We start from the raw sequence: 26,975 nt of genomic DNA, 5'->3' as shown, positions 1-26,975 counted from the left end.
TAGAGAAAGCCCGCGTGCAGCAACGAGGACCCAATGCAGCCAAAAATAAATTAATTAAAAAAAAATTGGCATCAAGCAAGCTGAAGGAGGCTTGCACTCACTCATTTTGCTCAACCAATGAGGCTTATGCTGAAGCTAAATGAAAATGTCAGCTCCTCGGGCTTTTAGGGGTCTGTGGTTCAGGCCAGAACTGGAATCCAGACGCCAACAGTTATTTATGGTTTCTCTCTTTATTGTTTCTCCTTTTATCAAAACCTGTCACAGCTGGGGGCCAAAAGGAAGTAAAAAAAATTCCCACAAACATTCCCCATCGTCCCCAGTTAGTCCTCCCCCACCCCCACCCAGGGCCCTGGGCCAACCCTGAGCGCACATGATCATCTCCCCCACCCTCAGCCTTCCCCCAGCAATAAATACAGGTGACCATGATTCGATGAAACCACAACTGATTTCTCCATCTGGAATGCCCCTCAAGGGGACAAAATTTTAGGAGGCAAAAGAAGTCTCGCTCATCCCCTCTTACGGAGTGGAAACTTCTTTCCCCCAAGGGACAGGGGAGGTAGAACTGCCCCTGTCAGAACCGCAGCTGCTCTAGATAGAAGCAGGGAGAGGAAAGGCTGGGATGCCAGGGAAGAGGATGTTTTCCAGCAACCTCACTCCTTTGATCCATTCATCCCTTATCAGGGTAAGGGGTGGACCCTGTGCATCAATGGGGCATAAAACGGAGAGGCCTAATAGAGAAGAGCCAGGAGGAAGAAATAAAAGGAGGGAGAACAGTTTGGTGGGGAGGGAAGGGGAAGGAGAAAAGGAGCCCTAAAGCTCACTGCCCTCATCTTCTCCCAAGAAATGGCATCAACACACAAGAGACATGAATGGAGAGGGTATGGAGGAGATTCAGGGCCCCCAAAAGAAAGAAAAGAGAAGGGAAAGCAAGGGCCCTGTGGTCCCCAGGTCTTCACAGGTGAATGTGCTCCAGTCAGAGCAACAGAATATTTGGGGATGAAGGGAGATGTGGTGTCAATGGGGTGGGAGAGGTCAGGAGATCACAAAATGAATTCAGAGCCCAGGGAAAGCCCTCTCATCCTGCCCAGATGTTGGCAGAATGTAGATCTTGAGATAAGAAAGGTGAAGTCTGGGGAAGGTCAAACTCCAGGGCAGAAGGAAGAGTAACTATCAAGACCATCACACCCCACCCCAACATCCCGTGGGTTATCGCAGGTGAATGCTCCAGTCGGACACCACGCTGACGCCAGGCTTGCGCAGAATCAACACAGAGGTCTCAGGGTCATGCTGGAAGGACAGGCGGCTTTCAGGAGATCCTGGTGGAGGAAGGAGAAAGAGTGCCAGGGTCAACAGCAACAACTTTCCTATACGCAGGGGGTCCCCAACCCTGCCCTGCTTCTCCTCTTTCCCCACCTGGGGGCCAGATCACTCACCTTTTGTCTGGAGTACCACGGTTGCTGGCTTTCCAGCCCCTATTATCACCACCCGCTCAATCCAAATTGGTGTCTCAAAGTGGCCTTTGGGGTCTGCTGAGCTGGAGGAAGCAAAAATGGATACCCATCAGAAAAAAAACTGTCCGAGCAGAAAGGAGGAGAGCAGAGCAAAGCCATGATGTAAGAGCACAGTGAGCTGTAAGCATCCCAGAGGCTGCCGAGGAAGAAAGGGTACCTCCTTACCTGGAGACAAGGGTGTTGCCAGAGAATGAGAATCGACGCAGCAGGAACTCATGGCGAGTCTGATAGTTGAACGTGTGCCCATCATCTAGAAAGAGCTCTCCTTGGGCCGTACCCTGAGCAGGAAGTGGGGTAGGCGAGAGCCTGAGCCCAAGAGGGAGTGAGGGGCACATCCCCAGGGGACTGAATCCTAGGAAGGTAGGCAGATGGTTGAGGAGGCTCCCTGCTTATGCGCTCACCTGGAGGCTGAGTGCAACGAAAAGAGTGATGGGGTCATCCTTCATGCAGTCTGAAGAACGCCGCACTCGCATCCATCGGGGCACAATTGTCCCTCCACGCTGGAACACAGGGATCTAGGGCAAGAGCAGTGCTGGGATGAAGTAGCCCTGTTGTCCAACCCTGGGCCCTGCAATATCTTTTGCTCGTGTATATCTGTGTCCCCTTAGGAACCGGACTCCAAAGTATACACTCTCTCCCCTTCTGGAAACCCACAGGCAGATGGAGCTGGCAGCTGGGCCAGGCATACTCACACTGCTTAGAGTTACAGGCAGATACAGGGTCTGGGGACCATGATGCTTCTGGTAGCTATGAACGTCATACCACACCTGTGGGTGCAGAAGATATACTTGGTCACTCACTGCACAGAGGACCCCCCACTCTATTCACCCTCTCTGACCTCCACCACCTTTCCCCACCACACTCTTCCTTAACTCACCTCCCCTTGGCCAGGAAGATAGACCTGCACGCCATGAGCCTCAGAGTCTGATACAGGGTGAACCAGCAATGCATCCCCTAAGACACAGCAGAATCAACTCTGAACTGGGGAGATCAGTTCCCAAAGAGGGAGCCCTAGAGCACCCACCCCACCTTGCACCCCTGGCCTCGTTCACTCCCCCCTCCCTGCACATCCACAGACGTATCTATCACAGTGCTTGCTTCTTCTCAGCCCTGTCCCAACCCACCACTAACTGTCCCCCTTGTTTCTCACCAAGCAGGAACTGATCATCTATACTGAAGGTGGTCACATCCTGAGGATACTGCACCCACAGGGGCCTAGGAAGGAAGCAGGACAAGAAAGGAATACACTTGCTGTTTGGCAGAAGTCAAAGATGCTACCCCAGGCACTGGCAAAAAGAAGAGCACAGGGGAAAGACCCACGAGCTGGCAGCCAGACAGCCCAGCAGGCTTAAGGACTCAGCTATGCACTCTAACCTTGGTCTAGACATTTAACTTCCTAACCCGTCTCCCTGCCTCCTCCCACCCTGCTCCCTCTGGAAACTGCTCTGCATAGCTACCTCCCAGCGGCCACTTCATTATCCTGGCCTGAAAAGCCCTCCAGTTCAGGTTGAATTTTCCACTCCACCTCATCTACCTCTCCCTCTGGTTCTTTACCCCTGAGACATACTGGTTTGTTCCTACTCCTGGAACACAACAAACTCATTTCCATTTCATAATTTTTGCACTTGCAGTCTCCCCTGCTTGGAACATTCTTCCTCTGCGTCACAAAAGCCTGTCTTACTCATCAGTCAGGGCTCATCTTTACGTGGCCTTTTTTTTTTTTTTTTTTTGCGGTACGCAGGCCTCTCACTACTGTGGCCTCTCCCGTTGAGGAGCACAGGCTCCGGATGCGCAGGCTCAGCGGCCATGGCTCACGGGCCCAGCCACTCCGCGGCATGTGGGATCTTCCTGGACCGGGGCACGAACCCGTGTCCCCTGCATCGGCAGGCGGACTCTCAACCACTGCGCCACCAGGGAAGCCCTACGTGACCTGTTTGTGGAACTAAACTCCGTTACCCTGTTCTATTTTTTTCAAAAACCTTGTCAGTTTTGGCAGTTTTCCTATTTCCACATTTGTTTACATGTCTCTCTGTCTTCCTCCCAAGAATGTAAGTTCCACAAGGGTACGACACTTGTCTGACTTGTTTCTGGCTCTGGGGATAGTGATGAGAAATGCCTAGCGTGTCATAAGCACTCAGTAACGTTTACTGCTCTTCATCTCCCCACTGGTCTCTTCTTACTCTTGACCTTGCAGTCAGATTTCCCTCCTTTACAAGGCCCTGGTGAATGAAGAAAGAGGCCCAGAGATGGAACCCAGTCTCCCAGCCATCTCAGTCCATTCTACACAGACCCAATTGAATGCCTCACCTCATGATAGGAATCCCTTCACGATGGGCCTGATAGAAGAGGGTGTACCAGAAGGGCAGTAGGGAATATCGCTGACCCAAGGCGTCTCGGATTATGTCATGGTACTGAGACGGTAACAACCACGGCTCTCGCCGACCAGTGTCCAAGTGGGCATGTGCCCGGAAGAATGGCTGGTAGGCACCCATCTGGTACCAGCGCACAAGCAGCTCTGGCTCTGGATTTTTGAAGAAGCCGCCCACATCCGCTAGAGAGGGGAGGGAGGAAACCAGTTGGAAAAGAGGGTGAAGGAGGGCTGCTACCTAAGGAGCCCCCCAAGGCCCCACCGTGGACTGTCAGTTCTCTGCTCAGGCCTAGGTTTTATGCCCTCTACCTTGCCCCTCTCCCGCCAAAGCAAGGCTCCAAGTTCCTCCCCCTCTCACCTCCACAGAAGGAAAGTCCCACCAGCCCCAAGCTGAGACACATAGGAATAGAGATCTTCAAATGGTCCCATTCGGCAGCATTGTCACCTGTCCACACAGCTCCTGAGGAAGAAAAGAGGGAGGGAACTTGCAAACAGCGAAGGGGCTCAGCCTTTTATATAGCTGACCTCTCTAACCTGCCACATCTCCTCTGGGGCCCCCAGAGTTCTGCTGAAGATGGCGGAGTTCACAGGAGCACTTCAACACGGACTGGCCCTCCCACTCCCTGCCTCGCTTTTAGTGAACAGCTGGAAGGAAGTACATAACTCTCAGAGGATGGACAGACTTCTCCAAGAACCAGGCCCAGGTCCCTCTGCCACAGCTTTATTCTCCAAATCTTACCAAAGCGCTGGGAGCCAGCAAAGAAAGCCCTGCTCAGGACAAAGGGGCGTTCTATGCCCCCGGAGCGCAGCACCAGCCCGTCAGCAGTCGCCATGTGCTGCGTGGGAACAGGAAAGAAGGGTAGTGAGGAGCAAAAGCCAGCTGTCATCGGTGCAAGTTCTCGGTCCTTGGTCTCTCCTCTCTCAGTCCCTTACCACGTAGAGGCCATAGATGTTATGCACGTCTCGGTGCTCCCAGCCCCCATAATGCTGGGCATCCTTGAGCATGGTGACCTCAGGACCATTGAACACGGACGGTTCATTCATGTCATTCCAGACATAGAGGTTGGGAGATGAGCCCTGAGAACACAAGGCAGAAAATGGGGACAGACGACAGAGGGGAGGAAGACGACAAAACAGTGTCTGAGCAGAGAGCTCCTAGGAATCCAGAAAGATGCATTTCTCAGGGCCCCCCCAGGATCATCAAGGCCCCGGTATCTTATGAGCAACCAACCATAGCAAGGATAGCAGGCAGAGAATGACTGATTCCAAGAGGTAGAGTGGGAAAGACAGAGGCAGGTCGGGGAGGGGCTGCCATACCTCATAATTGTCAAAGCGAAACATGTTAGCCCACCAGGCCCTCATCTTGGGATTGGTGAAATCAGGGTAACCGGCTGCGCCTAGAAGAAATCAAGGATGGCTTTCAACCCCTGAGGGGCAAAATAGCCTCCACGCTAGCTCCCTGGCCTCCCAATAGCCTCCTTCAATTCCAGGCCCACCTACCTGGCCAGCACCAGCCTTCGTAGTCAGAGCCATCCCGGGTTTTAACGTACAGACCCAGGTTCTGCAACTCTTCATGTACGCGGTAGCCAGAGTCCACCTTGATGTGGGGGTCCACGATGGCCACCAGCTGGGGGCACGGAACATGGGTAGTGAGAGTTCTCCAGGGCTATCATGCCTGAGAAAACCAACCATGGCTGCGGCCCTCTTACCTTCCGCCTCTTGGAGGCCAAATGCTCAAGCATGGTGAGGGGCTGGGGGAAACGGCTGGGGTCCCAGGTGAAATACCGCTTGCCATCAGCGTGCTCAATGTCCAGCCAGATGACATCGCAAGGCAGGTTGTGATCATCGAAGCCCTGATCGACTTCCAGAACGTCAGCCTCATCCCGATAGTTCCAGCGGCTCTGGTGGTAGCCGAGGGAGAAGAGCGGGGGCAAAACCTGGGTCCCTGCAGGTTCAGTGAGGGATGGGTGTCACAACGGGGTCAGGCTCAACCTGGGGCCAATGGGGATGCCCAGAAATTGAGGGAGATGAAAGGGCACAGGGCTAGAGAATAGGCCAAGGCACAGGATTTCTGAAAATGCAGTCATCCCTCAAGAAACCAAGGACCAGAAAGGGAGGCCGCAGGCTGACAGAGTAGGGACACTGCGTACCTGTGAGACTAGCGTACTGCCGGAAGACATCAAAGACAGACGGCCCAAGTAGCAGGAAGACATCAATGATGCCACTCTCCGATATCCAGCGAACATCTGTCTGTGGGGTCTCCCCAGAGCCCTGCAGGTAGTCCAGCATCTTCCCAAACAGGGTCTGCAGAGGGGACCACAGAGAGGTCTGACACCACCCTCTTGCTTCCCAACCCAAAGACAAAGCAGCAGTGTTTTCCTCAGAGTCCTCACACAGCTGGCTCCTTGAGTCACTTCGGGCTGAGATTAAACGTCACCTCCTCAGTGAGGCTTCCCTGGGCCCCATCATAAGCAGCACCGCCCATCCCCATCACATGACCACTGCATTTCTTTCTTAGAACTTACCACCACTGAACTCATCTTCCCTCTGTTACCTGTTTAATCTGTCTTCCTCCTTTCCTAACTCAGTGAGCAATATATCCCCAGCACCTAGAAAAGGGTCTGAAGCTCCTAACGCATACTCAATAACAAATGTATTAATAAATGCAGAAAAGGAAATACCTTCCCCACGAGTCTGTGTCTTCTGGGAGTGTCTGGGGAACTCATATGCTGCTCAGAAGGCCCAGGGCCTGTCTCTCATCCAGTCCCCAAACAGGTATCCAAATAGGCCACTCTACCAGCCTCTTCAAAGCAAATGCCCCTAACAAACCCATTTGTCTCAAGGCCTGACGATTCCCTCCCTTATTGCTCCCCATGCCTGTGCTCTCACCTTGCCTGCAGTGTTGGAGGATATGTCAACCCAGGTCTCCGCGGCGTTGAGCCAGAAGATGCCCAGGTCCCGATGAGGGTTGTGTGCTAGGAGCACGGGCACAGACCCATATAGGGCCATGCGGTTGTACAGCTCATACTGGAACACGTCCAAATTGTAGAGGCGATATGGCTCCCCACCCCTGCAGGCAGGCAGACAGACAGACTGGCCCCGGGCCACGGCGCGCACAGCCCCAGCCCCACAGACACAGATGAGGGATAAAAACTGGCCCCTCTGCCCTTTCTCAAAGCAGAATTTTCTGATGGCCCCAGGTTCTCTGGCACAGGAAGTGAGCCACGCTCGTCTGGAGTGTCTAATCTGTGTGCACATCTCCCACAGCCCTGACCTCTGCCCCCTTCCCTCCCCCCATATCCTGATGTCACTGTAGGACTCACTCAGTGACTTTCAGCCTCAGGTTGTCAGCATGCTCGGGGATCCCATACACATGCTCCATGCCTGGCAGAGAGAAGTCCAAACTCACAGACGTGGGGCCTGGAAGAGAAGCAAAAGATGAGCTCCAGAGCTTCTGCTTGGCAAGGACTCCCTGTCCTCCTGCCCAAGGCTCCCCCAGCCCCTCACCATAGGGCTTGCTGTCAGTGTGAGTTTTAAATGTCTCTTCCCAGGCTCCTGGCTCATCGTGCTCTGCCTTCCCCTGGGTCTCGTCTGGCTGGAAGGAGAAAGCAGACCACTACTCAATCACACACCAGGTCCTCTCTCTTCCCTTGCCCATTTTCTAAATCCCATCCGTGATGGCAAGACTAAGCTCAAATTTCTTGTGGGCCTTTCCCCTCCAACCTCCCAGCCAGCCCTGTGCTCCAACCACCCACCCCCACCAACTTGCCTTGTCACCATCCCCAGGTGTTTCCTCGGGCTGGGCCCCATCGCCCTCAGCTGGGTCTTTTGATCCTTGCCTGGAAGGTAGGAGAGCTGTCTGCTCCAATCCAGAGGGGGCAGGGACGAGGGGCTAGTGGAAGGAGGGGTGAGGGAATAGAGAGCCAAGGGTCCAAAGGAACGAAGGCGCTGGAGGAGGGACTGAACGTTAAAGCTTGGAAAGGGGCCCCCAGTGAGCAGATAAGTGTGCAAAGGACAGGGAGAGAAATGAGAAAGGGAAATGAGAAGGAAATGCCACCAAGGGGTGCCTTCCAAACACAGGCCCAAACCACCAGCCTCTGGCAGCGTTCCAGAAGAGACAGGCAGGCAGGTTCAAGGGCCTGGGTTCGGAATGCCAGTCCTAGCCCTGCTGCCTCTACCAAGAGACTCTGGCCCCAACTTCCCTCACTGGGCCTCAGCCTCTTGGCGTGACACAGGGTTTTGCAAAGGCAAGTGAGTCATAACCATGGTCAAGCCTCTACACAGGGACTCAAATGAGAGATTCTGCCAAAGGATGCTTTCAAGGGCAGCTGGCAAGCAGCTCTGCCCAGAGCTTCAGTGCAAGCCAGCTGAGAGGCAGGAACCCCAGCAACAGGCAGCATCTCTCCACCCCCTGGCAAAGCAAGAAGCTCCCTACATTCCTCAAGGATATCCAACATTTCATCTTCCTTCTCCCAGGGGGCTCCTAGCCAGGGGAATGGGGAACGGGAACCAGAGACCATATAGCTGGGGAAAAAGAGGTGAGTGAAGGACAGGGTATGGAAGGGTCTGGGGCACCTTCCCTGGGGGCCAGAGTGAAGGGCGGGTAAGGGCAGAGGAACAGATACAGTACCAGTGGTCATGGATTTACCTAGAGAAAAGGTTCTTGATCTTACTCCAAATGCTACCGAGCGTGAGACTAACTTTATCTGAGAAACTGGGGCAGGAGGAGATGGGTAGGAAAGGGGAAAAGGAGGCACAAAACCAACACAAAAACAGAAACATAAAAGTGAGTTTCAGTCGACAAACTTCCAGAGATGGGGTGGGGGAAGAAATTAAAAACAAAAAACAAAACAAAACAAAACAAAAAAAAGGAAGAAAATAAATCTGGGAAGTGTGATGGTGTGAGAGGGGGAAGAGGGAAAGGCAGACCCAGGCAGGCCTCTGAGGGAGGAGGTGCCCAGGGTACAGCTCATGGACAAAAGTGACTGCCTCCTGGTCTGTACAGGAAATGGAGAAAACTTCAACCCAGGTCTGCTTCCTACCCTCCCTGATGGTCAGCTTCTCCCAGCCCCCAGCCCCGACCTGGCTCTACTACCACCCTGTCTCCTCCCAGGGACCCAGTGCCAGACCCTACGACACCCCAAGGTTCCTTCACACTAGGTCCCCTTCACTCCTGATCCCCGTACTCACGAGACCCTGGGAGCCCTCTGGTGCTCAAAATTTAAGAGTCCTCGGGCATTGACACTGAGCAGAAGGCTGCGGTCCTCCAGTAGGTCGAGGCGGAATGGCCGTGCCGTCAAGATGATTTTATAGGGCCCCTCAGCCATGGTTAGCTCCACGCTGTTGGCATCCCGGCCAGAGACAGAAAGCCTGGGAAAAAGATCAAAAGGGATATAAGGAAGTGCAAAGTGCCAGGAGCAGTCATGACACTTAGAAGACGGGGGACCTGCTAAGAGCTATACAGGCAGTGTGGTAACAGTACAGGGACAGTTAAGTTGACCAAAGGAATCAAATAAAGAGCCTGGAAACAGACCCAAGCATCTTAGAATGTTGAAATGTAACAGATGGCACGGCAGTTCAGTGAGGTCTGGAGGACTATTCAATAACAGAGTGGAAAAACACATTTTCTGTATAGAAAAGAAATGGTATCACACTCCTACCTCATACCAGATACAAATATCAACTCCAGACAGATTATGACTTAAAATTTTAGAGTAAAACCTTTAGAAGTAAATACAAAAAAATATTTTCTGACCCTGAGGTAGGTAAGGATTCTTTAAACACAACTTAGAAAACACTAACACCAAAAGGTAAGAGACTTATCTACCTGACAACAAAATTCAGAATTTCTATTTATTGAAAGATACGTTAAGGGTAATCAAAAACAAGAAAAGTCTGAGGAACTGTCCCAGTCTAGAGGAGCCTCAGGAGACATGACAACTAAATATAAAACAGTATCCTGGATGGGATCGTGAAGCAGAAGAAGGACATTAGGTAAAAACTAAGGAAATCTGGGACTTCCCTGGTGGCGTGGTGGTTAAGAATCCACCTGCCAATGCAGGGGACTCGGATTCAATCCCTGGTCCGGGAAGATCCCACATGCTGCGAGGCAAATAAGCCCGTGCACCACCACTACTGAAGCCCACGCGCCTAAAGCCCATGCTCCGCAACAGAAGAAGCTACTGCAACGAGAAGCCCGCTCGCCGCAACTAGAGAAAGCCCGCACGCAGCAACGAAGACCCAATGCAGCCATAAGTAAATAAATAAATAACAAAAAAACTAAGGAAATCTGAAAAAAATATGGACTTTAAGCTACAAGGATATATCGTACAACACAAGCAGTGCAGCCGATATTTTATAACAGCTATTAACAGAGTACGACCTTTAAAAACCGTGAATCACTATATTGTACACCCATAACTTATGTAATACTGTACGTCAACTACACTGCAACTAAAAATAAATGAAGTGGCGGTGCAGTGGTTAAGAATCCGCCTGCCAACGCAGGGGACACGGGTTCGATCCCCGGTCCGGGAAGATCTCACATGCCTTGGAGCAGCTAAGCTCGTGCACCACAACTACTGAGCCAGAGCACCACAACTACTGAAGCCCATGCACCTAGAGCCCGTGCTCCACAACAAGAGGAGCCACCGCAATGAGAAGCCCGTGCACCACAATGAAGAGCAGCCCCCGCTCGCCGCAACTAGAGAAAGCCCGCAAGCAGCAATGAAGACCCAACACAGCCAAAACAAATAAATAAATAATATTTTTAAAAAATAGGGCTTCCCTGCTGGCGCGGTGATTGAGAGTCCGCCTGCTGATGCAGGGGACGTGGGTTCGTGCCCCAGTCCAGGAAAATCCCACATGCCGCGGAGTGGCTAGGCCCGTAAGCCATGGCCGCTGAGCCTGCGCATCCGGAGCCTGTGCTCCGCAACGGGAGAGGTCACACAGTGAGAGGCCCGCATACCGCAAAAAAATAAACAATAAAAACACTTTAAAAAAAGGAATGAAAAAAGAAAAAAAAATATGAACTTTAGTTAACAATAATGATATCAATTCATTATGTATGACAAATATATCACGATAATGTTAACAGGGGAAAACAGGAGTACAGGGTATACAGGAACTCTCATAATATTCTTGAAACTTTCCTATAAATCTAAAACTACTCTAAAATTTAAAAATCGTTGGGACTTCCCTGGTGGCGCAGTGGTTAAGAATCTGCCTGATGGTGCAGGGGACACGGGTTCGATCCTTGGTCTGGGAAGATCCCACAGGCCGCGGAGCAACTAAGCCCTCGAGCCACAACTACTGAGCCTGCGCTCTAGAGCCCGTGCTCCGCAACGAGAAGCACGCGCACTGCAACGAAGAGTAGCCTGCAGGCAGCAACAGAAGACCCAATGCAGCCAAAAATAAATACATAAAATTTTTTAAAAAATAAAATTTAAAAATCTTTTTTTTTCAAGGCACCTTTAGAAAAGTAAAAAGATAAGCTACAATCTGGGAAAAGATAGCTGCAATACATGTAAGTAATAAAGAATTGGTATCAAGACTAATGAATTTCCACAAATCAGTGATGACAACATAAAAGGAAAATGAGCAGAGCAGTGAACTTCCATTTCACAGAACAGTAAACCAGAATGACAGATAAATATATGAAGACATGCTCAGTATCAGTAATAAACTGGGAAAGACAAGCAAGCCAAGACCACCACATGGTATCATCCTACAGCCATTGCACTGACAAAAATAAAGTCCAATAGTTCCAAGGGCTGGAGAAGATGCAGTTCAATAAGCCTCTTATATATTGCTGGTGGAAGTGTAAATTGGTAAGCCACTTTGGCTTTATCTTGTAAAGTTGATGATTTCCATATTCTACAACTCTGCAGTTCTTCTCTTAGCTATACACCAAAGAGAAACTCCTGCACAGGGAGACAGGAGACATGGACAAGAATGTTCACGCCAACACTGGAAACAACCCAAATGCCCATCAACACAGAAATGGAGAAGTAAATCGGGATATATTCATATAACATATTATTATACAGCAGTAAAAATGAGTTTCTGGAGCTACACGCAACAAAGTTAAATCCAGTTAAGTGAAAAAAGGAAATCCCAAAAGACCACATTCACTAAGATACTTTCCCTATAAAACTCAAAAACAAAATCACATAATTTACTGCTTAGGCAAATGTACGAAAGTGTGTATATGTATATACGTACCCACGATATAACTGTGAGAACAAAAAAACAAGGGAATAATAAACTTCAAAATAACAATCATCTCCGAAGGAGTCAGGGGTACAGGACAGTGAGATGTATATGTTTGGGTTAGGTGAAGGGTTTATCATGTTATTTTCCAAGTTAAATACTTAACAGAGAGCCATGCGTGGAATAATGACGACGATGTGTCATGACCCGAGTATTTGAATAATCCTATCCTGAATATCTGAGGAGAAATTGAGGAGGGAGGAAGGGAAGGAGGGAAAGAGGGAAGGAAGGGAGGAAGGAAGGGGAGAAAGAAAAGAGAGAGAAAAGAGAAAAAAAAGAAAGAGAAGAAAAGAACAGACGAGACAAGACAGGGGGACAGGACAGGAAGGGAAGGGAAGGGAGGAACCAACCAGAGACACTGTATTCCTGGAAGGCGAGCTCCATGGCCTTGCTGACTCCCTCTTGTATCTCCAGTACCTAGGCCAGGCCTGGCACAGAAGAGGAAGCAGTATTTCTTTGCTGACTGAATGAAGATGAAGGGTGAAAGAGAAAACAAGTGAGGGAATTCCCTGGCAGTCCAGTGATTAAGACCCTGTGCTTTCACTGCACAGAGCGCAGGTTCAATCCCTGGTTGGGGAACGAAGATGCCACAAGCCAAGCAGCTCGGCCAATCAAACAATCAGTTGAGAAAACAAGTGAAACAGAGGAACAGATGAGGGAAGGCTGAGGAGAGTGGCCGGGTGCTATTCAGCTATTATCCCAATGTGGAAGAGAAAGTCAGCTGCCAAATAAAGGTTCATTAGGAAGGGGAAAAGGGCCATGGAGATGGATATGTTTCTCAGGAAAAATTTACCCAGCTGTGGGGGGATCAGCCACCAACACGTCTGGCACACGGTATCGGGGCCGCCGGGGCTCTAGTTCATCAATTCTGATCCGAGTCATGTTCCTTCGAAGCCCCTGGAGCTCTAGCACAAGCAACACCTGTGGAGGCAGAGGTCTGGGTCTGGAGAAAGGAATGGGCTATACCAGGAAATGCCCTCTGAACCCATTTCTCTCCCGAGGGGGTCTCCTCCTTCTAGCCCTTTGCCTAAGGGATCTGAAATCTGAATTCCTCACAAGGTACAAGTCCTAAGGTTAGATGGCACAGAATGTTGGCTATAGGATTCCCCTTCCCAAATTACCCCTTAGCCATTTCTCCACCCCCACCAGACTCTTCCTTTTCTCCCCTGACCTTAGTGACTTCGTTGATCAGATGGACCGTGAGGGCATCAGGACCAAGCTGCAGAGAGTCCAGCAAGGCTCGGTATGGAGAATGGCCTGGCCGTATGCTTCGTTGCCTCCTGCCAATGTGAAATGACTGAGAACGGGGAAGGGTTCCCCAAGGCCCCTAAGTCCTTCTATCAGCTGCAGTGCCCCAGGCTACCTCATCTGCCACAGACACCTCCCACATTACCCTACTTTCCGTTCTAGTCTCCCAGAAATATCATACTTGCAGAAGGAACTCTCTTCGCAGGTCTTAAAGTTGCTTCTATCCACAGCCAGGGTAATTCCCAGGCAGACGCCTAAACAAGCCAGTACCAAACCAGTCCAAGACCTAGGGGGGAAAAGGACAAAGAGGGCACGATCAGCACAGGGTCAGAAAGGGCCCCACCTTCTGAGGTAAAGGCCTCTTCCCACCACAACCCTAAAAGGGGAGAAAGATAGAGTCCCATTGAACAGAAAACAAGGCAGAGTGGACAGGGGTTAAGTGTCAGGCCTGAGGAGCTGGCTCACGCACACCTTTCCTTCAAAAGGCAGAGGAAGTAGACAAAGGATCCTTGGCCTTCAGAGGCCTGGTATTGACTCAGGTTACATCAGCCTCTCAGAGGAAAGGAACCGTAACAGCCAGTCCCAGGGGAAGTGGTGGTACCTTATGTGTGGAACAGAGAAACAAAGTAAGCCATGCCTTTTCACTGGAAAGACACTGGGGGGACCTACAGTGAAAAAGTTCAAGATGTACCCTCAGCTAGCCTGCTGGTCACAGGTTCCTCGGGTCCTAACGTCCCTAACACTCTAGGCATCCTGTTCCTCTGATCTCCACTGCTATATCTTTGACATAAGTCACCACTGTCACCATGTAAGCTTGAAAAGAATAACAACAGCTAACCTGTGTTGAGTCCTAACAGGCAGCCGGGGGCCTGGCTAACTGCCTTATACTAGTTTTTTTTGTTTTTCTTTTTTTTTGCGGTACGCGGGCCTCTCACTGCTGTGACCTCTCCCGTTGCGGAGCACAGGCTCAGCGGCCATGGCTCACGGGCCCAGCCGCTCCGTGGCATGTGCGATCTTCCCGGACCAGGGCACGAACCCGTGTCCCCTGCATCGGCAGGCGGACTCCCAACCACTGCACCACCAGGGAAGCCCTATACTAGTTTTTAACTCTCCCTGCAGTTTTCAGTAGTGTCTATGCCCAGGTCTCACCCTGAGATTTCAATCTAATTGGCCTGAAGTGGGACCTGGGCATCAGATTTTAAACTCCCCTAAACAATTCTAATAGGCAACCAGTGTTCAGAACCAATTCTTTATACACACTAATAACTTTTCCCTTTCTTTCACTGTTTTCTTGGTGAATATAGGATTGGGATTTTTCCGAGATGGGAGCACTGAGGCATAAAAGGTTCAATAATTTGGGGCTTCCCTGGTGGCGCAGTGGTTGAGAGTCCGCCTGCCGATGCAGGGGATACGGGCTCGTGCCCCGGTCTGGGAAGATCCCACATGCCGCGGAGCGGCTGGGCCCGTGAGCCATGGCCGCTGAGCCTGTGCATCCGGAGCCTGTGCTCCGCGACGGGAGAGGCCACAGCAGTGAGAGGCCTGCGTACTGCAAAAAAAAGTTCAATAATTCATCCAAGATTTAACAGCCAGTATGAGGTGACACTGGTGAACTCAGCTCTGCCTAACTCCAGGGCCCAGGCACTTCATTACGCACAGCACATGGCACTAACCACCAGCAGGGCCTGCCTCATTGAGGACCATCACCAAGGTTAGCACAAATTTGTCACTTCCCCAACATGCTATCAAATGACAGACAAGCGTGCTCGCTTCGGCAGCACATATACTAAAATTGGAACGATACAGAGAAGATTAGCATGGCCCCTGCGCAAGGATGACACGCAAATTCATGAAGCGTTCCATATTTTTGGGAGACCCAAGAGGGAAGAGATATGGGATCATATGTATAACTGATTCACTTTGTTATATTATAAAGCAGAAACTAACACACCATTGTAAAGCAATTATACCCTAATAAAGATGTAAAAAAAAAAATGACAGACAAGGGACTAACAGGCTTATCTGAACAAGTTAGTTTGTTAAGGATATATTCATCCATTCTGAGTAAATCCTAAATAGGGATTCTCACACTTTAGCGTCTGTTAAGAGTTACGTGCAGTGCTTACTCGATGAAGATTCCCGGGTCCCAGGGAATCTGCAGTTTAAACATGCTCTCCCCGTGGCTGATTAGGAGCACACTCTGAGAAAGGGTTCCAAATAAGGGAGAACAAACAAAAACACGCATTTCTCCTCAGCATTAAAACTTTGCTACCTGCTAATAGGGTAACCAAAGAGTAGGGCCTACAAACACATTGTATCCAGCATATCCTCAGTATCTGCTTGAAAGCTAAAGGTAAAGAAAATCACTAGAAAGGAGATCACAGAACACAGTAAGCCCTCCAGTTCCAGAAGAATGTGCAAGGCAAGCCAGGCCACACAGAAAGATGAAGAAAACACCAGGCTTTGTGGTTTAATAGGTCAAGCAGGAACAAATAGTAGCAAAACAAGCAGAAGAAATGCTACCAGAACACTCAAAAGCAAGGCATGTGGCCCAGGTCCTGAGGAGTGACTGCAGCGGACACCCTGAGCAACTGACCCCGTGTCCACCGGCCCAAAGCAGCAGTAATCAGAAGTACAGTGAATTAAATACTCTCTGGAGTCCTACTTGCACAATCTATAAAATGGGTTTGGAGAGACGCCAATGGGGATAGGATTTCTGAAAGATTTTTCAGATGTAACCTGTTGGAAGGCCCTAAGAACTCAGGAATGCCTTGAACGCCCCTGGGCAAGAGGTGGTCACAAGCCAAGGTCAGGAATGAGTCGCAAGGAAAGGTGCACTCATTTATTGTTTCAGGTCACAGGCTTCTGGAGTCAAATTTACGATCCACGCTTTTTTCACCGCTGCCGACAGTACGTGCCTCTCCCACCCCGACACATCCGTTAGGTCCTGGTAAACACTCTGGGGCGCCGATGATTGTTTCGAACCGTCTTTTCAGTAATATAAATGCAGAACAAACCACTGTTGTGTTTGAGCAACGTCATCCAGGTCGACTGTGAACTTACGGGATCCTGCCCCAGCCGTGCCCAACGACCGTGGACACCAAACAAGCCAGGGCTGGTGTCCACGTGAAGACAAGGGCAGGGCAGGGTCCGGGGCTCTCGAGGGGAGAGCGAGAAGGGCAGTGGAAGCAAGACTGCCGGCCGCGGTGCTTCCAGCGCGGCTGAGGGGCCGCAGGGCAGCAGGCTGCATTCCCGGAGGCCGGGCCGCATCTCTTCCTCTGCCCCGATGGTCCCGCGCATTGCAGGAAAGAGGCGGCAGCGTTAACCGCCGCAAGCCGCCACGGTAGGGCGGCGGCTGAGAGCGGCCAAGGCCAAGAAGAACACAAGGCTGCGGCCTTCTAGAGCCACCGGCCGGAGCAGAGAGCCCCAGAAACAAGGGCCCCCCGACGCGGCGAGAAGGCTGGGGGCACCTGAGGCCGCCTCCAGAGAGACAAAGAGTCCTCACGAGGCTGGGGGTGGCGGAGTCTCAGGAGAACATACAGGAAGGAGAGATACGGGATTTGGGGGTCTGGGGGCGTCCCGGGCGCGTCCCCGGGATCCGGGCTCCTCACCGCCTCCTACGCGCCGCCACTGCCGCTACCGCCGCCATCTTGTGCCGGGTTCGCTCCTTGACCCGGAGCTTCCCCTCCCCCGGCGCGCGTTGAGCCACGTATCTTAGCGCCCGCCCCTTCCGGCTTCCTGATTGGCCGGGCCACACTGAAGCCTGGCGTCTGTCCCATTGGCCGAGAGCGTACTCTAAATGCTCGTGGGGGCGGGGCCAGAGGGAGGGGGCGGGATTGTTCAGAGACAGGAGCTGTCCGAATTTGCCGGCTCTCCACATCAGACAGAGGCACCGGACTCTTGTTTTTCTCAACTCGGCAAATTTTATTTAGAAAAAAAGGTGGGGGAGGAAGAAAGTGACAGCGCTCTTTTAGGCCAAGGTCTTAGAAGAGAAACCTCCACATTTCTGCAGCACCTTAGCCCCCTGTCTGTCTCTCCTGGCTCAACCTCCCTCGGCTTCTGGAGCATGGAAAGGCTATGTCCCCTGCCGAAGGAGATTGGACGGTGAAGGTGCCTGGAAACGGCCAGAGAAAAGGCCCAGGCGGTCAATGTTGCGGTGGAGGACACTGTGCAGCACAGCCAGATGGGCTCCACCTTCACCCCCACCCTCCCTGGAGAAGTCCCGGATGAAGCGGCCACGCTCTGGCTGGAAGATGAACTTCTGGGGCAAGGGCCCGTGCTCCCGAAGAAAGCCCCAGACACTGAGCAGCAGCAGACGCACTTCAAAAGGTGCCAGTTGGCTAAATACCTCGTGCATATTCCCCAGGGCTGGTGGCAGGAGGCTTCCCTCAGCCATGACAGCCACCAGGGTGCAGGATGCGTCCAGGTGCCAGGGGGAGTGGGCTGTATCAGGGTGGCGAGAGGCTTCCCAGTGGCCCAAGAGGGCCGCCAGCAGCCCCCGCAGCAGCACGGAACAGTAGCACAGGGCTGGGGGAGCAGCTGCTACCAACTTTAACAGCTCAAAGAGCAGAGGCTGTTCCCGGAAGCGCCGGCCAATGCGGAGATCCCGCTCCACGGTGGCCCGGGCATGCTCCTCAGGAGGCCAGGCTAGCTCAGCACCGGCTGCATCGGGACACACACTCTCCACCAAGGTCACTGCCACTGCTTTGGCTGCCTCCGGGCTCAGGGTGGGAGCCCCCCAGCAGCCCACACATTCAGTCCCCCCAGGGGCACTGCAGCAGTGCACCAGGAGGCTGAGGAGGCTCTGGGTGTTATACATCACTTCTTGCTGATTGCGTGATTGGGCAAACTTGGGTGGCTTTAGGCCACGGCCGATGACTCCAGCGTGGAAAACAGACCAAATCCCTCCAGGGCCCGGCACAGCTGCAGTGTGCCGCCGGTTTGTGTCCAACAGGGAGGCCGAAGCCAAAGGAGCTGAAACAACTGAGAGAGTCTCATTATCCCCATCCACTTCCCCACCAAACAGTTCTGTGTTGCCCCGATGTAAGGCTCCCTCAACTAGCAGCTGCAGGACAGCCTTGAGCCCAGCCGGGGAGGTCTGGGAGAGGCGGGTAAGAAGCTGGGAGGCGGAAGCCACCCCTGGGGGACCGTGCAGCCTGAGAGAGGCAAAGAAGCGATGCACTCCAGCTCTCACCAGTCCCAGGAGTTGGGAAGGGCACAGGGCTTCCGGAGGAAAGGGACAAATGGCCAGGAGGGAGGCAGAGGCTTCTGCTACTTCCTCCTCAGGATGGAGCAGGAGAGGAGCCAGGTCAGACAGATGAGCTGAGGCCGACTCCCCAAACCGGGCCCCTAGGGCTGCAGGGCCCTCACCACCCTGCTGTTCCCACCCCACTAGCAGTGCCAAGTTACGCAGGAACCGAGCCGTGAAGGGAGGTTGCAAAGTCCCTGCATGTACCCTAGCCAGGCAGCTTCGGAAGGCCAGGGGCAGGAGGCCAGAGAGACTGACCACCAGCCCTGCGTATAACTGAGTGGCCAGACTCAACTCTTCAGGGCTTCGGGCCCGGCTCAGGAGATGGCCCAAGGCCTCAGGTCCGCAGCTAGGCCGGGTATAAACAGAGAGCAGGCCAAGGAGCTGGTGTTGCCAAAGGAAGCGTTTTCGTTCCAAACGTAACGTCTCTCCACACAGCTCTCCAACGTGGTTTCTTAGCGCATCTAGAAAGGGCACAGGGCGGGGGGGCGGGGGTGGGCCCAGCACCCCTTCCCCAGGAGACCCTCCCCGGTGATGAACCAGCTTTTGCAGGTGCAGCAGCAGTAGCTGGATCAGCCGGTCACAGGCCTCGCGCACGGTGTCTGGCACAGCCAGGCCCTGGGTGGTAATGACTGAGGCAGGCATGGCTGTGTCCACCAGGAACTGCAACAGGCGGTAGGCACCTGCCCCAGAGGCCTGGCTCACCAGGTGCACGGCCAGGTTCAGCATGTTGTCCAGCTCCTCCCGGGGGAATCCCTGCAGGTGTTGTTGCAGCTGACTCAGCACAGCTGGGGGCTTAAGGCAATCCACCAGCTCTCCAGAGACTGTGCCCAGCAAAGCTGGTGACATGACTGCCAGCTGCAGGAGGAAGGGAACTGTGGCCTGAAGGGAGGGATCCCCACTCCGGCCGCCAGTGCCCCCTGCCAGACTGTCATGAAACATTCGCAGGAGCTCCCGTCGGATGCTGTCTCCATGGCGGGAGGCCAGGTGCCCTAGGATGCCTACAACTGAGGCAATCTTGGGCACCCGTTTCTCCCCAGGGATGGCAGGAGATCCAGGGAAGGGGTCTGTAGAGGGGGTCTGAGAAGAGCCTCCACCACTGCCACCAGCTCCACCTCCAGCCCCACTGTGAACACAGAAGTCCTTAAGGCCACAGGAGAGAACTCGGGAGATGATGGTGCCGGGAAAAGAGGAGCCAATATGCGCCACAACCCAGTCGAAGTGTGGGGAATGCTGGACAGAGGTATCCAGCAAGGCATCCACGCAAGCATCTGGGCAACTACCAATGAGAGCCGAGAGGCACTGAACATAGATGTCCATTAATGTGCGTGTGGCCCGACAGCCCATCCACAGCTGCAGCAACTCGTTGAGAGAGCCAGTGGCATGGGGCACACGCTGGTGCTGGCCCGAGTAAGTGCTGCTCAGTTGCCCCATGAGGTCAATGGACCATGCACTAATCACAGGTGCCCAGGCCTTCGGGTTGGCCCGGATAAACTCAGACAGCACCTGCTGCACTTCCTGCACCACATCCTCTAGACCAGGTCCCCCAGCAGGGACGTGGGAGGGTGGCGGTGGACGGAGGTGAGGTGGACCAGCCACAGGGCTTTCATCCAGGGCAGCCAGGTGGGCCCGGACACTCTCATCAAAGACACCTCGCAAGTGGTCAAGCACAGCAGCCCGCGCAGGTGGCAAAGAGCGGAGCAAGAGAAGGCCACAGCGAGCGTGTTCCCGAGCAGAGAGCTGGTGGCCCAGAACAGGGTCTACACCAGTCAGAAAGGCCTTGATTTCCTGCGACAGCTCCTGAGCACTGCAAGGAAGCAAAAGAAGCAGAGTTAGAGTGTTGGGAGTTGTTGAGCAAGTTACATTCCCTCTGTGAGCTTCAGTTTCTTTCTATGTAGAATAGGGATAACTGTACCTCCCTCAAAAGATAATATTCATAAAGCACGTAAGCACCGTATCTAGGTCACACTAGTTACTCAGTAAATGCTAGCTATTTTTCTTTTAATAAATAACAATAGTATCAATATTAGATAACTCTTGTAATACATCAAGTTCTCTTTTAAGTACTTTACTTGTATTATTTCAATACAGATAACAGCCCAATAAGGTAGGTACCATTATGATCCCATTTTACAGGGAAGGAAACCAAGGTAAGTAATCAGACTATAAAGTCCAAGAGGGTAGTTAACAGTTCTCTGCTTTCAACAGTGGATCCTCTTCTACTGGGGTGCCTGGAATATGGGAAATACTCAATAAATATTTGTTGAATTGAGTAAGTATATTTTGTGTTCCTGTAACATCTGCTTTAAACACACCTTTCTAGCTTTACTGCACTCCCCCTACATACAAACGAGAACGCTGGATTTTGCTCTTAATGGAAAGAAAATTCTAAGCCCAAATTTGCCCCTTAGTAAGAGCTCTCCCTCCCCAAACCTGCTTCTTCCCATATTCTGCAAGCATCCTAACCACCAACCACTTGGACTCCACCACAACAACAGCCACCACCTTCCCAGAACCCTCAGTATGCCCCAGGAATCAAGGTGCCCCAGGGCAGAGACAAGCTAATGCCCTTCAACGCTTCCCCTCCTGAAACATATGGGTTCAGTCTTAGAGGTTCAGAAGCCAGTGTTATTTCCTCTTATTGCATTTTCTGACAGCATCCTCTAGAGGTTGATAAGGCTCTGACTGTGCCATGCATCTCTGGTTCCTCCAAAAAAACCCACTCTACAGTGAGGGGAGTGTCTCCGTTGGAGAGCAAGGGAAAGGCTAGAAGAAAGCATTCTGTGGGTTTCTGGGCCTGGGTGCTCAGGGAGTCTCCATGGAGTCAGGGGACCCTGGGTTCCCTCGGGTCTAAGGGACAGGGCACCTGGTTTCCCAAGAGTTCTGATATTCCCAATTCTTGGAAGAGCAAGGCCAGGATCCGGGGTAACTGGGCATTGGGGTTTAGGGGGAGGCAGTACCGAGACCTTGGGAGTGCGGGCACTGGAGCCCAGAGTTTTGGTGAGGCAGTCCCTGAGTTCTGGGAAGACCCGTCCGGGAATCTCTGAGAACCCTGACGCGAGTTCTCGAGGTGGGATCCGGGTTTCTGCCGAGAAGGCTGGTTATCGGCGCGGGACCCCGCGGTAGGGAAAGATGCCAGGGGCTCTGACTACCTGAGCGGCGCGGGACCGTGGGAGACCGGGGCAGGCCCGGGAGGCCCTGGGGCCCCGGGAGGGTCGCACAACGCGGACATCCCGGAGCCCTAGCCCGAGCCCGAAGCGGGAGCGGCGGAGCGCAGGAGGCGCATGCGCGCTGCCGGGAAACCCGAAAGGAACCAGCGACAAAGCCTCTCAGGAAAACCAATCCGGCGACGTCCGTGACCCTCATACATTGGTTCCGAGATGAGTCGGCGTCCCAGAACGGGGCTGCACCCAGGACAGCGGGAAGCCGACCCACCCTCAACGCAACCATTTTTTTCCCCCCGAGAGGGCTATTTACACAGACTAAGGCTAGCTGCGACCACTTAATTGGATTTAATTAATTTTCCTAAAGCCGAAACAAAATTTTCAACTCTCGAGGTTTTAAAAAAGGAAGCACCTTAGGAAACATTTTAATCAATAACCAGTGACAATGTAAAAAGCAGTTAAAGGAGAGAAGGGAAGAAGGAAAGCGGAAGAGAGACGGAAAGAAAGGAGTGAAAGTCCGTAAGAGAAGATGAAGAGAAGACAAGGAAAGAGAGGGAGAGGAGGAAGCCTGAAAAAATTGGGCTGGCTACGCTGAAGGTGTTCTCCCAGTCCTAGGTTAGCACTACGATCTTTGTCAGGCTCCCCAGTCTCCCAGTGCAGGGGGCCCTTCCCCAACCTCACATCCCCATAGCTGCAGAGAGAGCTTGGTAACCTTATGAGGATATAATACACCTCATCAAGAGCCCCCGCTCCAACCAGTCTATCTAGATCACGTTCCAGCTATTCCACTAACCGGCTGTGTAGTACATTTAACCCCTCTCTGCCTGTTTGCTTTTCTGGAAATCGGGATGTTAATAGTACAATTACCTCACGGGCTTGTGAAAATTTAAACCAGGTAATATGTTTACTGTATAGCACTTGGTGCCTGCAATGGTAGGTAAGCACTATATAAGCAACAGCTGTTTTTATTATATTTGTTGAATGAACTCGAGCTCTTTGACAACAGGGATGTTGCCAGTTTTGTTAAAGGCTTTATCATCATTACATACAACTGTGTCTTCCTGGCATGTAGCAGGCTCTTAATAGTTGGTTGGATGAATGAAAAGGAAGGTAGGTTCTGAGGCCTGTATTAACCAGAGGGCTTACTGTTCTCAGTGGAAATGTGAGTTAGAATAACACCAGATGGTAGGTTCTAAAGATACCTTTGAAGTGACGGTGTTTTAAAAGCTAAATGATTAATTGTGGTGGTTCTATATTTATTCTTAAATTTTAGAAGTTCGATCACTCATGAAGCGTATATGCTCTAGGACAGTAAATGAGACAATTTCTGCTCCTAGCTCTGCTTCAAACTTGGACCCAACACTTCCCTTCTCTGGGCCTTGACTTTTGATCTATGAAAAGTGGCTTTTGGGGACTTCCCTGGTAGTCCAGTGGTTAAGACTCTGCATTTCCACTGCAGGGGGCATGCGTTAGATCCCTGGTGGGGGAACTAAGATCCGCATGCCTCACGACATGGCCAAAAAAAAAAAAGTGCCTTTTGAACCCGATAAATTCTTCCAGCTATGAGACTATTATGTGGTCCTTGCCCTTAAAGATTTCACAATCTAAAGGTGCTTGTTTTGGAGTTAGACAGATCTGGATTCATGTCTGCTATTAATTAGCAATGTAACCCTGAGCAAGTGACTCAGCTGCTCGGAGCCCCTTTCCTTAACTGTAAAATGGCACATGTTGTATCGTATCTCACAAACGTTTTGCAAAGATCACTTCAGATTATTCACCTATTTCTTTCTCTCTCTCTTTTTTTTTTTTCTTTTTCTTTTTTTGGCCATGCCATGCAGTATGCAGGATCTTAGTTCTCCGACCAGGGATCAAACCCGTGCCCCCGCAGTGGAAGCATGGAGTCCTAACCGCTGGACTGCCAGGAAATTCCCACTTCAGGTTATTTGTGTAAAGAATTTAGCACAATACCAGGTACAGAAACTCTTCTTTGAACGCAGCAAGCTCCTTTCTGCCTTAGGCACAGGGGGTAGAACAAAATTATGAAAGGAGATGGGGATCCCAAGATGTTGAAATTCCTTCTCCCTGCAGCTTCTCCCCTCCTCTCCTTACCGCATCTGAATATATTTCAGTTTCACACAAGTACTTTTTCCTTTCTGTGTTCAAAACTGGACATAATACTCTCTCCATAGAAAAATAGCTGATACCAAGTTTTAGCCCAGGGGAAGTAGCAGGTGAGCCTGGAACATATTGTGCCAGACAGCAAGGAATTGCTCAGATACTGGTGGTGCTGTGTCAAAAGGACACAGGACCAGAACTTTCTTGGTGGTCAAGTGGTTAAGACTCTGTGCCTCCATTGCAGGGGGCACAGGTTCAATCCGTGGTTGGGGAACCAAGATGCTGTATCCTGTGTGCCCCCCGGACCCCCCCCTCCAAAAAAAGACACAGGCTTTGGCTGGCTAGTTTGGTATGATTTGGAGCATGAAAAAGTGATAGTAACAGATGTTTATCAACCAAAATGAGATTTTAAAAAGGAAGTAGGGGTTTCCTTTACAGAATATGTAAAATGAGTAACATGGATGAATGAATGATACAATTAGAAAAATCACCATTTTGCAGCAGTAACTAATTCAGGTATGGATCATCATGGATGCTAAAACCATTGTTGAGAGGTCATTGGGGAACAGGGTATTCATACAATCTCAAAGTATCACTCCATAGATTGCTTACTCATTACAAAGGGAAAGAATACCTTAACCGTGGAGAAATCTGACAGACACACACTTAACACTAGGAATCACCAATAATGAGACAAACTAATATTATATGTGTGGACGAAAAATTCGCCTGCCTCCTATATCAGAAAACAAACAACGTTGCGGCCATCAAGCAATCAGCCACTATGACTGTCTCCGACCGTCTCCAAACAGGCTGCCCTCCATCAAACCATCAACCACTGCAGCCATCCCCAGCGGTGCACCCTGAGGAGATTCAGGAGGAAAAAGAACAGGATACTGGCCATAGGTAGTTAAGGAGCATATCAAAGGAATGATTTCAAAGAGCCGAGACTCTTGCATCTTCCCATACATAGAAAAGCATTAAATTAATTAACTTGAGAAGTCTGATTTTCTTTAATTAACAATAATCTTTGATGTTCCAACTACCTGGTTTTTGTTGCAAAAACACCTCTATATCCTGGCTCCTCCCTTACCTCAGAGCTATCTGACAGGCTGTCTTCCAGGTTTAAGTTTTCAGCAAGTCTGCTGAATCAAACATAATTCTCAACCTTTAGGTTGTGTATTTTTTTTTTTTTCAGTCAACACTTACTTCCTGATGAAATGCAATGGGAAGTACACAATATCCTCTATGTAGAATTTTCCCCAGAAATGCTTAACCTACATCTATTGATGAGGAAACATATGGAAACACACAGACAAACCCAGGCTGTGAGATATTCTTTAATTAATTAATTTAGGCTGGACTCTTCGAAGACACCAAGTCACCTAAGACAAGGTAGGGGTACTGTTCTGGATTGAAGGAGACTAAAGGGACATGACAATTAAACGCTATGCGTGATCCTTAACGGTGTCTGGATTGAGGAAACAATAAACAGCTATAAAAAATATTATCCACAGCTGAGGAAATGTGAATATGAAAACCTGAATTTTAGCTATTCCACCAATGTTAAATGTCTTAGGTGTTTTGGCTGTATAGAAGCATGTCCTAAGGGATAAAATCTCATCTGCAACTGACTTTCAAATGAGTCAGCAAAGACAACAATTATACGTACTTGAACACACACATATATATGCAAGCGGGTAAGGAGATCAAGTATAGCCGAATGTTAAAAACTGGTAAATCCAAGTAGAGTGCATATTTAAGGGCTCAGTGTGCTAATCTCTTAACTTTACCGAAGGTTTGAAAATGTTCAAAATATAAACTTGAGGAGGGGGGAGCACAACACTGTACCCAAACCCTCCCTCTTCCAGGAAGCCTGCACTGATTAACAGAGCAAGGAGAGAATATGCTTTTCCCCAGTTGACCACATCTCTGCACACACAGCTTCTCACTTTAATTAACCACCCCAGCCCTGGCTTCCAACAAACAGAATTTCTGAACATTAAAAGGGAAAAATAATGTTCACTTTATAAAAATATAATCCAGCAAAGGAAGCAGAGACAACCACGGTCACTTGTCCACCCTGGTCACACAGAGGAGGTGGTAGGGCCAGTATCAAGACCATTACCTCCTCTGCTATCTCTACAGAACACCTTATTTTTGTCAGAAATGGAAAAATGGAGTGTCACTCATCGGGGAGACAGGGCCATCATGGAGGGTGGCTTCTTGTTGCCTTTGGTCAAGTAATAACTGTGGGTCCTGTTTCCCAATTGTCTTGTTTCCACACTCACAGCCCCTTTTCATGGCCTATCCCCATTCCTACATTTAATCACACACATCTCAGTGAGAATGCTAGGGCTTTTTTACAAATGGAGTTGACTGCTTAGGACCCCTTCTCCAATCTTTCTTTTCTACCCTCTACCTCTCAATACATCCCTCCACGGCAGGTCACTAGGCCATTAGGGAAGAGGAATCTGGGGACAGTGAAAAGGAGCAACGCTTTCTCCAAAGTCCTCTGAAATAACCATCGAGTCCTCCTGGCTCCAGCTGAGAATCTTCTGGTGGAAGGGGTGTGACATTTAGCTCTTATCTTCAAGGTCCTCCATGTCTACATCCTGGGGGACTTTTGTCTTCTTTTTTGATTTGGGCTGTGGTTCACTAGTCTTGGCTGACTTGAGGGGGGCTTCCACTGAGCAAAGGGAAAGAGGAAGCATTAAAGAACCCAAATGAACCCAGCTGCCCCCTCACCCCAGCTTCTGTGCCCTCGCCTCACCTTCCATGGCTGCTTTCTCTTTCTGGGCAAGCCGGATCTGCTGGAGGAGTTTTCTGCGCTTCTTCCCAGACAGAGTAATGTTGGCACGTGCACTGGACCTGAAGGATTGGTAAGAGCAAAAATATCCAGGTTAACCTGAACCAATACAGACCACACAGTGGTCCTGGTTACTGAAAAGGTCTTTGGATCCAAGTCAAAGAACTGTTACTTTACCTAAAACTAGTCTTAACACATACATAAAGTAACATTAATTGCTAAAATTTAGTACATAATAGAAACG

General features: G+C 50.8%; 3 protein-coding genes and 1 non-coding gene across 5 annotated transcripts in view; 1 reads left to right on the top strand and 3 right to left on the bottom strand.

Moving 5' to 3' along the window:
* Positions 1 to 210: 210 nt before the first annotated feature.
* Positions 211 to 17,047, bottom strand: GANAB (glucosidase II alpha subunit). Of its 2 annotated transcripts, XM_024748853.1 has the most exons (25): positions 17,007 to 17,047; positions 13,580 to 13,684; positions 13,322 to 13,430; positions 12,944 to 13,071; positions 9,070 to 9,249; positions 8,528 to 8,593; positions 7,649 to 7,718; positions 7,387 to 7,474; positions 7,203 to 7,299; positions 6,769 to 6,949; positions 6,030 to 6,183; positions 5,589 to 5,824; positions 5,380 to 5,506; positions 5,197 to 5,276; positions 4,813 to 4,956; positions 4,619 to 4,715; positions 4,238 to 4,339; positions 3,819 to 4,062; positions 2,662 to 2,726; positions 2,389 to 2,465; positions 2,204 to 2,278; positions 1,913 to 2,026; positions 1,677 to 1,789; positions 1,434 to 1,534; positions 211 to 1,316 (listed from the first exon to the last, which is right to left on the bottom strand). In XM_024748853.1, exons 1-25 carry the CDS (start codon positions 17,042 to 17,044, stop codon positions 1,207 to 1,209), a joined length of 2,901 nt encoding a protein of 966 aa, XP_024604621.1. In that variant the 5' UTR covers positions 17,045 to 17,047; the 3' UTR covers positions 211 to 1,206. The 2 variants fall into 2 exon arrangements, with proteins under 2 accessions (XP_024604621.1, XP_024604622.1); XM_024748854.1 differs by lacking the exon at positions 8,528 to 8,593 and having other exon boundaries at positions 215 to 1,316; positions 17,007 to 17,044.
* LOC112402560 (U6 spliceosomal RNA) lies at positions 15,158 to 15,264 on the top strand. The gene has a single exon (XR_003003733.1). It is a non-coding gene; the product is annotated as a U6 spliceosomal RNA (small nuclear RNA).
* Positions 17,048 to 17,298: 251 nt separating the features above from the next.
* Positions 17,299 to 21,943, bottom strand: INTS5 (integrator complex subunit 5). Its single transcript, XM_024749382.1, has 2 exons — positions 21,796 to 21,943; positions 17,299 to 20,450 (listed from the first exon to the last, which is right to left on the bottom strand). Exons 1-2 carry the CDS (start codon positions 21,873 to 21,875, stop codon positions 17,471 to 17,473), a joined length of 3,060 nt encoding a protein of 1,019 aa, XP_024605150.1. The 5' UTR covers positions 21,876 to 21,943; the 3' UTR covers positions 17,299 to 17,470.
* A 3,301-nt stretch (positions 21,944 to 25,244) lies between these two features.
* LBHD1 (LBH domain containing 1) overlaps positions 25,245 to 26,975 on the bottom strand; it is a 6,996-nt gene continuing 5,265 nt past the window's right edge. Inside the window, exons 5-6 of the mRNA XM_024749350.1 lie at positions 26,696 to 26,793; positions 25,245 to 26,611 (exon numbers count right to left, since the gene is read on the bottom strand). Of these exons, the coding sequence (XP_024605118.1) occupies positions 26,581 to 26,611; positions 26,696 to 26,793 (129 nt within the window). The 3' untranslated portion in view covers positions 25,245 to 26,580. The remainder of the gene's footprint in view (positions 26,612 to 26,695; positions 26,794 to 26,975) is intronic.

This window comes from Neophocaena asiaeorientalis, unplaced genomic scaffold, assembly GCF_003031525.2.
Source record: "Neophocaena asiaeorientalis asiaeorientalis breed wild unplaced genomic scaffold, Neophocaena_asiaeorientalis_V1.1 scaffold43, whole genome shotgun sequence".
Classification (NCBI taxonomy): Eukaryota; Metazoa; Chordata; class Mammalia; order Artiodactyla; family Phocoenidae; genus Neophocaena; species Neophocaena asiaeorientalis.
This window is presented reverse-complemented; position numbering and strand designations above follow the sequence as displayed.